This window comes from Lineus longissimus, chromosome 6 (genome assembly GCF_910592395.1).
Source record: "Lineus longissimus chromosome 6, tnLinLong1.2, whole genome shotgun sequence".
In the NCBI taxonomy this organism is placed as follows: domain Eukaryota; kingdom Metazoa; phylum Nemertea; class Pilidiophora; order Heteronemertea; family Lineidae; genus Lineus; species Lineus longissimus.
This window is the reverse complement of record NC_088313.1, coordinates 16,163,096-16,175,772: the sequence shown is the minus strand read 5'-3', so window position 1 is coordinate 16,175,772 and position 12,677 is coordinate 16,163,096. Positions and strand designations below refer to the sequence as shown.

The window sequence follows — 12,677 nt, the reverse complement described above, 5'->3', positions numbered from 1 at the left end:
ATACATGTGCAAAGCGCAAAGACAATTATGAAAAAATCCTTGTTCTGTGCCAGGGGTGTTAGGACGCCAGGTTTATACGGAAGGCGCATGCGAGGTGAAGTCATATTAGTCTGTAGGGAAATCAGTCGTCCTTTGGCAAGATGACTCACAGCTGTCAATGGGGTATTTCCATTTGCAGGGAAGGTAAAATGATGTGAAATTCAATATAGGTTTCATGATGTTTTTTCGTGCAAGTAATTATTTTCCTCAAGAACTATATGTTCCTTGATAACTTTTCTTTAAAGAAGTATTTAGATGTGGGATTTGGGTATCAGCATCCCGATAGGTGGTGCTGAGTTTCCCGAGGGTATGCTTCAAAATGACGTCATACCTCGGACAAATTGACGTCATGTCTCTGTCACAACAACACAGTACCCTTGTGACAACCAGCGCCACACATCCAGAGTTTTGCCTGTCCTCCCCCTATTGAGGGCAGCTGTATGAGGGGGTAACCTAGCTCTTCGAACAGTAGCATTATATGTTCGACTGGATATTTTTAGCTCACCTCTTAGCAGAGGTGAGCTTATCCCATACCGTGGCGTCCGTCGTCCGTCGTCGTCGTCGTCGTCGTCGTCCGTCGTCGTCCGTCGTCGTCCGTCGTCCGTTAGCAGGGCACGTTTCGTAACTGTTAGAGCTATTGAGTTGAAACTTGGTACACATGTACCCTTATGTAATGACACCTTGGAGACCAAGTTTCGGTCCGATTCGTTTCATGGTTTGGCCACCAGGGGGCCAAACGTTAAAAGTGAAAATATGCAATATCTCCCTTAATAGTAGTCGGGATATTTTGAAAAAAATATGGTAGGTACTTCTAGCAAAGGTGCATCATATATCCTCCGGGTTTTTGATTTGACCTCCTTTTCAAGGTCACAGAGGTCAAATGGTGTAAATTGGCCGTTAGGATGTAACGATGGCACGTTTCTAAACTGCAATGACTATTCATACCAAATTTGGTACACATTTACCTCTTAGTCAGGTGATCTCAGGGACTGAAGTTTGGTCCAATATGATTCACCACTTGACCACCAGGGGGCAAAATCCAAAAACCTTAAAAATGTGATTATTCCTTAACTTCTTGCCCGATTGCCACCAATTTGATATCATGGGTACATCTAACCACCATACAGTATATGTCACACAGGTTTTTAATTTGACCTTCTTGTCAAGGTCACAGAGGTCAAATGGCGTAAATTGGCCGTCAGGCCGTAACTATGGCACGTTTCTTAACTGCAATGACTATTGATCACAAATTAAGTACACATGTACCCCTTGGTAAGGTGATCTCAGGTATCGAAGTTTGGTGCGATCTGATTTGCCGTTTGGCCTCCAGGGAGGGGGCCAAATCCTAAATTCTTCAAAATGCCATTATTCCTAGTAATGACTTGCCTGATTGGCACCAATTTTATATCATAGGTACATCTAATTCTAACAACCATTCGATGTGTCACCCGGGTCTTCTTTGATTTGACCTACTTTGCAAGGTCACAGAGGTCGAATGTACTGTAAATTGGCCATTTTGGGGAAATTGTAATTGCTTGGACCTACATCAAACCTAACACTACATGACACAATACAATGCTCTTTATCCATCTTTCCTCCACATGAGGTGAGCACAATGGCCCTGGCCATTTCATTTATGAACGCCCACCGTAGCATTTTAGAGCTCCAAAAGTATACATTGTGACCAAGTTCAAGTGGCACTCTTCCTCAGTCAGAAAAGGACCCCACTTTATCAAGCCAACAGTTTCACTTTTAGTTTGTCACCCAACCCGAGCTCTCATGCACCTCTTGCCCTGTTTGCCTGCCACTTCATCAGATGACCAACCATCTGGGCTCACCGCTCCGGCAACTTTACGAGCCAAGGATAGTGCGCGTTCCCATCGAGCGAGTAGCATTGTTTTTGCGTGGACAAAGGCAGTTAGAAGAGCATGGATTGATGCTGATGCTGTAATATTGATGTGCAGCTTGATGGATTGATAAATGAAAAATGTACAATTTCATTTCAATGTAACTTAGACATCAGCATAGATGCATTGCGCTGCAGACGCTTTTGAAGGACTTGGATACATTTTTGTGATTTTTTATTGGGATCGAATTGGTTGTTTTTTAATCAAACAGCATCAAATCCAAGCTGGACGACAAGTCAGCCATCTTGGATTTGGTACCAGTTTGAGTCAATTGAGTAGGAAAGAATTAAATTTCAAGAGCGGTTTCAACTTGCCTCACTTTGCATTATGTAAGTAACCCAGAACCCCAAAAGACCAATATCAGCTAACCAATTATTAATTAGCACTGCTCCAATCTGCTTATCTTGGCTGAGCCTATAATCAAACCTCTCCTTAGCGCCTTAGCCAATGGCCATTGGTGCCAATCCTGCTGTTGTCCCCAAATCCCCAAATTACGTCAAGTTTAGGATATTACACTCGGTTACATCAGGGACGTTTAGCCCCCTTGTGGGTGGAGAGATTTTCTATAGCCTTTATTCTGTTCATCCTGTTTCTCTCAATTTTAGCATTCCACCCTCAGGCTGGTTGTTGGGTCATTCTGCCAAGCCTTTATTTTTTCCTGGCGAAAATATATTGGCAATGGATCAGTCCATTTTAGCCCAATAAGACGTTAACCCTCAAAAGTCCAAATCAACTATACAAAGTGTTTGGTGGAAATCCTGATGCGTGATCTTGGAAAATTGTGGTACATGACACATCGTTCAAACTTTAACATCTTTAGACACTTAATTCGCAAATCCTAATAAAGTTTCTTATCATTCTGTCTTCTCCAGAGTGAAAGTCCGACGCGGAAAAGACGAAAGCTCTCCCAAAACGTCATTGACTTGACGACGTCACCGAGCCCTCCTCCAGTGGGGCGGACGTGGCCCGAACAAGTCCACCATCAAGTAGTCCAACATGTTGTCGATCAGAACTCGCGGCCACGGCGGCGGAGCACGACGCAGCAGCGACGTATCTCAACGGACCGATGCAATACTCCTAGAGGGAGAGGAAGGTGAGATTTATATGTTTGATATAAGTGTGGTTTTGTTTGATAAGATGTAGCCCGGTCCCCTTGCTCTTAGACAGGTGGCACTGTTGTTTTCCCATGTTGTGATGTTCTGTCAGACCCGTCTGACCGTCGGGAGAGTGCTAGCGCCACCTGCCTAAAGACCAAGCCATCAGATAGAATTTAATTTGAAACGAGATAAGTGAGCATGCTGTGACGAGTATGCGGAGAAAACTGTATTGCTATCAACAGTACGGTAGTGATGCCTGGTGTTGCGGCACTGGTAAAGGAAGAGTTGGATCATACTGGCCCCAGTCTTGAACCCTTGAAGGGGCCTGGGATGTTGCATGTTGTTGTTGTTAGCTTTACGTGAATAGAGACTGAACATATATGGAGAGGTGTCAGAAGACCACACAGAAACTGCCACCTAGTAGTTTTTCACCAGCACGGATGGATGTCATCGCATGGTGGGAGAGAAAATATACCAGGTTCGTAAAGATTGATTGCTATTTCAGTTTCGTTGTTCATAATGTTCACTTTTCAGGATATCATCTGCATCTCCCACCCTCCGAGATAATCTGAAACTTTCTTGTTATAAGTGTAGCCTTTTCAGTGTTAAAATACAAGTAGGTCGCAATCTTGAGCTGTTCTACTCTGCAGCATGATATCAACCAGCTCAACAGAATGTCAACACGGTATGGAGGAGAAAACATGCAGGATCCTAAAGGTCGATTTCTATTTCTGTTCCATCATGCGTGACATTTCTTTTACATATTGATATCCCCCCCCCCCGCCCATTTAGATTCCTGATGTAACGACCAGGATCTCATGACATCAGCATACTCCATTTTCTGTGAAATGATTCATGACGCCCACAACACAGTCAATACATCCAGTGCATTTGACAGTGCTGCCATCTTCTAAACCAACGCTGTACTAAAGTTTGATAAAACTTCGCTATTTCACCCTGAAATTGGCTGCGGGGCGAGGGGGGGAACTGATTGATGTAGATTTGCCCAAGTTTTTCCAAGTCATCCTGTTTTGTCTGCAGACCATAAAGTTTTGTGTCTCTTGTGTGTCGAAAATGTGAGCATCAAAGCTTCACTGAAAGTCCTTCAGACAGATGGCAGCACTGTACTGTTGGCTTTGCCTTGAGTTAACCCTTGTCGTTTTTGAACAGTGTCTTTTGTTAGCGCAAGGAGGCCGCACACCCCACATCATTTACTTGAAAATGGGGTATAGTTATCCATACGGGCAAGTTATCTCATCTTATCACGCACGTCCCATCTGGTTGATGTGGGCTGCTATTTCTGCTTGGCACAGCACTCTGGTGCAAGCACACTTCCCACAGCGGGATATCTCCCCGCCCTTATGTAATTGTAATGGTCTTTTTACTGCCACGATGGGCAAACATGAGAGGGACATTGTTTGATATACCGGCTTCTTGCAGGTTATTTTACCTCATCCAAAGACATAGCAATTCAAGTGATGTGTGACTTCCCTCTATATCAGAGTTGGGCATGATGTGCAGATCATGAGTTTGACACTTTAAACCACAAGACTGACTGCCGAAATAGTTTCTCTAATGAAATTGTCATCATTGAGTTGAAAATGGTGAAAATTATGCATATGCAGGCACACTGTCCGCAACGGGATGTCCCCTTATCTGGTTTGCCGAGGGATGGTCTTTTGTCAACACAATGCTCGACATGATGGGGACATTGTTTGATTCACCGATGCTGATGTGGGCAATTAGTCAATATGCTATTATCAAAAACTGGGGGTTCTCGATTGGACAATTGCACCATCTCTCGCCTGAAGTTTTTTGAAACCGTTTTGTTCGAAATGAAAGAATGAAACTTTGTCACGCAATCATTGGCTCGCCATAGTGTGCCAGTAACACAATTGGAGTGATTATTTTCAAAGCTGGTGTAATTTCAGATATTACTCTGTTTCCAGCCAACCTTGTTGATAAAATATCAGTTTGAAATTTCGAAATGGCAAAAATAGCTACATGAATGAACGAAACATGGTGTTTTATTAGGAACAATGTATTTGAGATGTGCATGTATAGACCTGCTGTAATATTCTACAAGGCTTTGCCACAATTAAGAAATTTTCCAACTGAAACCCCTCAACAACTCCAGTGTCACCCCTGCATTGATGAGCCCAATCATCAGCTGAGTTTCCGTCTGACAACAATGGCCGACTTCCATTTTATTCAAACCCAACCTGAGTATTTTCTGATTGTGCGAAGAATGTGGGTTTTGAAGTCATGCATGAGGAGTGCCTCTATTATGTTCTTGGCCCGCAATGTTAAGGGCGAGTATGGGCAGATCTTCCCAATCTAAGTGGGCACTCTTCAACAAGGCAGGTCTTGTGGACGTGTAGTGCTCTATTCTTATATAGTCTCTATCTGAACCTATGTGCCGTACAGCTGACTACATAGACATAGCATACACGGGCAAATACACTCAACATATACGAGATAATTCATGGCCGGATATGTATACATACAGGTGCTGACACCTATGAACGCCCTCATAAAACGTGCATAGATTATGCTAATAAGCAGTGACTAATTCCAGGCATATCAACAATAATAAGCATGAACTTGGGGGCTGTGGGCAAATTTCGGTGGAATCCAGCCGCATCCACAGGTGCTTTTCTGGAGGACATTGTGCATAGGACTATGTTTGTGAATTCTTAAACGCCTGAATTGCAATATCGTGGAGTCTTTGTGTGAATTTTCTGTGTTTCTGACCTTGAGCATGAGCTACTCTCTCTGCAGTATAATGTAACATAGGTTGGTTGTATTGATCTAGCAGCTCTCGCTGTGTTGGCTGGCTGGCTGTATAGCTAACATTCTGGCTTCCATGGTGGTGTAGTAGGGGATGTACAGGCTGCTGGGTACACCCTATGGACAGTGATCCGCCAGCATAAAATGACTAACGGCACCAGAGTTGGAAGACATCGTACCAGGGAATGACTTAATTATGAAGAAGATACATTTACATGTTCGATTAGTGCAGAGGGAACCCCGTTCTGTGTGTGAAGTTTTGGTGATTCAAGCATCTTGACTCAGACGTATGATGTCAGGGTTACTACAGTGAGACATAAAGAAGGCTTCCCCCATCTATTACTCACTCGGTGCCTAGAATTTGGAAACGTGCAAGCTTGAACCATAACATACGTATCGTAACGTAACGTTCTCTTCTAGTCGTCTCAATACTGCTGTGTTATCAATGTTTTCGATGCCCCATTTAGCCTGCATACATTCCTCGTAGAGAACCATTGCATTTGTGCCTTTTGTGATTTCGTGGGATAAGTTTCCGTGGTATTAAACGTAACGTGGAGCGCTGTATCTTGGACATTCTGCTTTTAGAAGTTATATAATCACTGTCTCGTTCAGAGAAAAGGGAACTAGAGCATTTGTGGAGCTTAGTTGTGATAGCAATAGTCAAGTAGAAACACTGCCGTGTAACCGCATATGTTTGTGAACCATAGCCAGCTTTGTGTTTTGCCAACGGTCACTCACTCTCATTATTTACTCAGGATTTAACTAGTTCCAGGAACTCGTGTTTACTAAACTTCCAACTTATAAATAATTGTCAAGTTGCTATTTTAAAATTCTCCTATTATTATAGATATATATATAACCAACGTATGTTTTTTTGGAATTTCTAGAGAATAGCGTTTACCTCTTATTTTTATATATACTCTATAGATCAAATTATAATAGATATATATATCAAAGTTTATCGTATACACCTCGCTTTGCTACAAATGTACGATTGAATCTGCACGTGTATTTTATCTGTCATAGTGCATGCTAGAATGGTATTAAGTGGATAATTCAATGGACTGTGTGTGTGAGTGTCTAATCCGTGTCATCCGCCTCAAAATATAACCTCGTTGATTCTCATGTTGCGACTGTAGTCTTTAATCATCAATGCCCGAGTCGATCGGTTGGCAACGTGCGTACAATACAGTTGCCCAGAACGTTTCAAGTATCTTGCACATCGGTTGCGACGGACATGTACAAAACATTGACAATGCTCAAAGCGAGCGCGTGTACCGACGGCAGCCTAGTTTTGGCGTCCGTGAGGGAATAACCCGAGCTCAGGATATTTTAATAAGTGATACGAATAACAGGACGGACTGTTACCCGCTTGGAGCCATGTGGCCCCAAATGAACCTATCCTCCATGGCTGGAGGGGTAGGGGTGCTTCATAATCACATGGACCGGCGCATGCCGCCTCATAGACATCCGGTACAAACGGCGGCAACTCAAACGGAGTCGCCGCCACATATGAACCGACATCATATAAGACGGGTAAATGAAAATTTACATCCGGACCGACTACTGTACTTTGCTAGTGCCTTGGACCTTGCTGGTCCCCCAAACCAGACACAAACCGGTTTCACACCGCACAGGGTGCGCGAACCAGCGAGCCGGGCTCCACCGTACCCACAGACTAGTCGGCCGGGCATGCCGGATTCAGGGATTACGGTATTCCCGATGAGGAGTCTACCATACTTCTTTCATTACTTGCAAAACAAGTTCTATTTCGAGACATATCTGTGGCTGTACCAGAACGTGATGTTCCATCCAAGATCGAGTCAAACGCGCCTACGGATGCACCATATAAGCCAGGCATGGAACGTTTCGCTACACGATGTCGTCATGGCCACACTCTCCGTACATATGATGAAGTATGCAAGTCTACGCCAGCGTACTATGCACAATGTCCAGTCAGTCCTGCACGAAGTCTCCCAAGGGAATGCCAGCGATGAGGTCCTGATGAGTCTTCGCGGCCTGGCAGTGGACGTCTGTATCCACCTCAACCCTCGACAGATGCTGCGTGATTTCTGCAAGTTGATTCGTGACCTATGTCAGGCCGTATGCGGCAGTGTTGAACCAACAAGGTATGACCACTTATCATACTTTTTCTTCATCATTCACATTTTCAGATTTTGAGACGCAGAATGTTGTGCTGTGTTGGACCAAATTGATGTCACAGCAACATGTTATACTATGACCATCATTTGAAGTATCTATTGCCCTATCATCCATCATTTTAATACAATAAGTTGCTCTTCTTAGTCATCTCAATTTTCCATCTTCAGTTGACAGTCTTGTAACACTGACTCAAAATCCTGCCATGTGTGGAACCGCAGTGTATAGCTGCCATTGCAGGGAGACCTCCTCTTCATTTACATATCTTTGTCTTGTACTTTCTCCCATGATATGTTGCAATGATGCTACAGCAATGTCCAGTCATCAACTTTGCACATAGCTATCATACACTGTAGCTAACATGATTCATGAAGATGCTATTGCTAACTTGATTTGTCATAATTGGTAGCAATAGTCAGCACTTCATCTGATGCTGGTTAGCCTGGCTAGACTCATTCAGCCAGTCAACAGTGCGTGGCTTGTTGTGGGTGGTTTGGTTCCCTATGTTGAACCCCTGACAGTCCTAGATTAGCCCTCTTGATAGACAATGAGTAGACAGTACATGTATGGCTTGTTGTCGGTGGTGTAGTGGAAAAACTAACTTGGAAACTGATGGTTGCAAGTGTGAATCCCTACTTGGTCAAACTTGTTATCATATCTCTCCCTCTGGTTAATGAATTTGATGTTGAGAATTTGTACTTTGGAGCATTTATGGTGATCAGTAATAGGAAAAGCTATCCGATCCAGGAGCTTTTGTTGCTCTTCTTGTATAAATCCAGTATTCTCAGTTACGTGTCAAGCACTAACGCTAAAAACAACCAACTTTGCCAGCCTAAGCCTATTTTGTTATAGGCCTAGCCAGTTGCCTTGGAAACCAAAATATTCTATGGTATTGGTAGTTGTTGTTATGGTTACGTAGCAACCGGTGATGTTGGTGATGGAGGGATACTGTGAAATGACTGTGTTTGACTGGTTCATGCCCATTTCGCCTTGTCTTTTTTCGCCTTTTCCCATTTTGCCTTTAAAAAATATACATTTCGCCTTCTCCTATTTCGCCTTTTCCAATTTTGCCTCTTCCCAATCCGCCTTATTCTATCTCGCCTTTGTCTTTTTTCGCCTTTTCATTTTTCGCCTTATGCTATTTTGCCTCTGTTTTATCTTGCCTTATCACAAGTTGCCTTATCCATTCTTGCCTTCGTCTCAGTTTGCCATTGTCTTAATCTGCCTTCTCCTATTTCACCTTGTCCTAATTTACCTTTGTCCTAATTTGCCTTCATCCTATCTCGCCTTTACCCACCCCGCCTTTGTATTATTTCGCCTTCTTCCCATTTCGCCTTCTTCCCATTTCGCCTTCTTCCTACTTTGCAACAAACTTGGTGTCTTTACCCAGGTTTGTTGAGTCAATCTTTCATATGAAAGTGTCTTCAACAGTGTTGAAGGGCTTCTCAGGTCCATTCGGGGGTACCCCCAACCAAAACCCGGTTGACATTGCCAAAATTACAAGTGTAGATAACTTCTCAGCCATTATAGTCATATTACATTACATACCATATTACAAAAGACTTTTGTCTCTTTTACCCATGTTTGTGGGGCCAATCTTTCATATAAGAGTGTTTCCACGAATTATGTTTTGGTACCCTACCCAAAGGCTGTTGTTTAATTACCAATGTTTTCAAATCTTCATAACTTCTGAACCATCTACATGTAAGCTTACATGTATCTCCAAAACCAACTTAGTATCTTTACCCATGTTTGTCAAATCTTAGAGTTTTCCAAGTCTTTCATGGAAATATTTTGGCATAGTGTTTTGGCATTCTTTGATAAGTAAGACTTGTGACCTGGTACTATACAGGAGGGATGGGGGTGCTAAGTATTTTATTGATCATTCAAAGTGTGAGTGCTTCTGAAGTTCTTTATTATGAACTATAGTCAATAGGCCTACTCAAATCCAGCAATCTGGAAGATGTATTCCTTTGATCATTGGGGAATTATGAGGCCTTCTCACAGAACGAGTTAGCTCTCAAGACAACAAGGCAAAATAGAACAAAGGCAAGATAAGCAAAGGCGGATTGATAAAAGGCGAGGTGAGATATGGCGAAATGGGAGAAGGCAAAATGGGAAGAAGGCGAATTGACACAAAGGTCAATCAAGAAAAGGCAAGATGAGATAAGGCAGGATGAAACCAAGGCAGAATAGGACAAAGGCGAAATAAGAAAAGGCAAACTAGGATGAGGCAAGATGAGAGGAAGGCGAGTTAGGAAGAAGGCCAATTGGAACAAAGGCGAGATAAGACGATGGCGAAATCGTAGAAGGCGAATTGAGAAAAGGCAAGTTAGGAGAAGGCTAAATGGGAGAAGGCAAAATTGGATAAGGCGAATAAGGTTGAGGCGGAATGGGCAGACACCGTTTGACTATACCTGGTTATTATTAGATTATGATCTGAATATAGATTATAAGAATTAGACATTTCATGTCTTCTATGACACTGCAGCTTCTCAGAATTCATCTGAATGGCTACGATTACTTATTGGAAGATATTCAGTTCGATCTTGGTATTGCCGTGGCTCTTCAGAGATCGCCAATTAGCATGTGACAGTGATGGCTGATTTTTATCACAGACTCTTACAATGACCCCACAGACTAGCAATTTTTGTTGCCTGCGTTAATCATTGCACTCTCTGCTATAAAAATCTCCTTGGTCTTTCTTAGAAAACTTTATGCTGAGTTTTGGTGGAATCTCGGTTTGTTGATGTGCAGCGTCTGCTAATCATCAATGATGAGTTGCTTTCAACTCTGGCAACTTTGTTATTCCTCAGGTTCTGGAGGTAAACATTAACCTATACATACTTGGTATGCTTGGAATGGGTTAACCCCTGCCCATGGTGGTCTACTGCCTTGTGATTACACAGCCATGTGCCGTTTAGATCCTGTTTTCTGGTTTGGAGCATGAATTGATGGTGCTGGGATGAGGAAGTTCATGTATGCGCATCCTTGTATTCTGGTCAAGCCAGGTCAATTGGTACTTTCGTTGAGCCATACATAACAGTACCAGCGAACATTGTTTCAAGAAGACTTATATTTCTCAGAACAAGTTGTTCTACATCTGTAAAGGGGTTCATTTTAAGGTAGAATGCAACTGCAAGAAGGCTCATTATATTCACCAGAACAAGAAGGCTCATTATATTCACCGGAACACCGGAACACAATGCTACATCTATTAAGAAGGCTTATCATTTTCGCCAGAATGTGTTATATCTGTTATCTTGTGGTACCTTTGAGGGGGGGGGGGGGGTTAGTCCTGGGAAGATTATCTTCAAGATACTTAACAGAAACCGCTCAGTCGGTGAGAGACTTGGCGGAGTATGTTGATAGCGCTATCTAAAGTTCACCTGAGAAACATCCTCGATATGATATTTTGTTGTTCTGGAGAGTTTGACTTCGACTTGAGTGGGGTGAAACCAGCCAGTGAACTTCCCACGGCCTTATCAATTTCAAATCGAGTGGGAGAATGGCCCTTGAAATGTTCACCTTAGATGGCCATCAAGTTCGTGGTCCACCATATTGAAGTTATTTCACCCTCGGCATTTTTCAACCCTAGAAGCCTTGAAGGATGTGTGCATAAACCTTCTGACTGAAGTTTGGCAGCCTATTGGTGCAAAGACGTTGGTTTTACTCTAGAGAAAAAATGTCACCCTGAATGTTTCAGTCATTTTGGGTGCTCTATCAACTGTGATGGAAATCAGATAGCAGGAATATGTCAACTAAAGTCAACACAAAGTCTAAATCTAGTTACTAAACCTATCAGGCAGATTTACCATTGCCCGGACTTGGAATTGTCTGATGAACTTCACCTCGTTAAATCAGTTATCAATTTGGCCATCTTGACTCAATGTAGGCTTTGAGAATGTAAATATTGGTCATGTCCTGTGTTGAAACAAAGGCGCAGGTCAGTGTGAGTCAACTTTCCTCCACAGCTCATATTAAATCAACCTGCTTATCTCCCCAATCAAACAAATTGAAATTGTGATGACCTGCCAAGGTTTACTTGGTGAGGGTGAGCTAGCGTTGAATCATTATCTAGGGGTCGAGGGTTCAAAGCCAGGTTGCAGCAGGTCGGACTTATATATGCCATTGTTATCATCTGTCTGCCGTGTAGGTCTATTGTTTCAGAATGAACCAATTAAGATAGAAAAAACAATCTGATAGAACTGTTTGTTTTGCTTTTAATATGGAAACGTTGGCCTAACTTGAAATTTAGACTGCTGGTCCGCTGTACCAAAAGGGGGTCATGCATTAAAGCCTTGTGATAAGCAGGCATGACCTACCTCTGAAATTGGATTCAATAAGTATTGAATGGAAGGGGTCTAAGTTCTGCATTCATTCCAATGTATTCCTTCGCTAAACCAAAAACCATCTGTTGCCGAAACGATACTCACTTGTCTCGTGTTACATTTTGTGACGAGCTTTGTGCGAGTGCGTTATCGAGTGGCCGGGCGCAGATGATGGCTCGTTGGATAGCCTTCTCAACAGCCCCGCAGCCGAGGACAAAGACAATTGGAGGCGATTGCTCACATGTCCTGCAAGCTGTGGACGTGCCAATTTACAGCTTTTGTTCTGGAGTGCGACACCTTTTAGGCTGCCTGCATACAGCCAATCCTCGTTGGAGCGGTTAACCCACTCTGGT

At 43.0% G+C, this 12,677-nt stretch overlaps 1 protein-coding gene across 4 annotated transcripts in view; it reads left to right on the top strand.

Moving 5' to 3' along the window:
• The window catches only part of LOC135489185 (E3 ubiquitin-protein ligase RNF38-like), a 56,344-nt gene that overhangs the window by 25,079 nt on the left and 18,588 nt on the right, over positions 1-12,677 (top strand). For 3 of the 4 annotated variants that reach the window (XM_064774407.1, XM_064774406.1, XM_064774409.1), the window contains one exon: positions 2,819-3,039. In XM_064774407.1, coding sequence (XP_064630477.1) covers positions 2,819-3,039 — 221 coding nt within the window. Of the gene's footprint in view, positions 1-2,818; positions 3,040-5,636; positions 7,963-12,677 lie in introns of those variants that run through there. The other variant, XM_064774405.1, reaches the window with a different exon arrangement.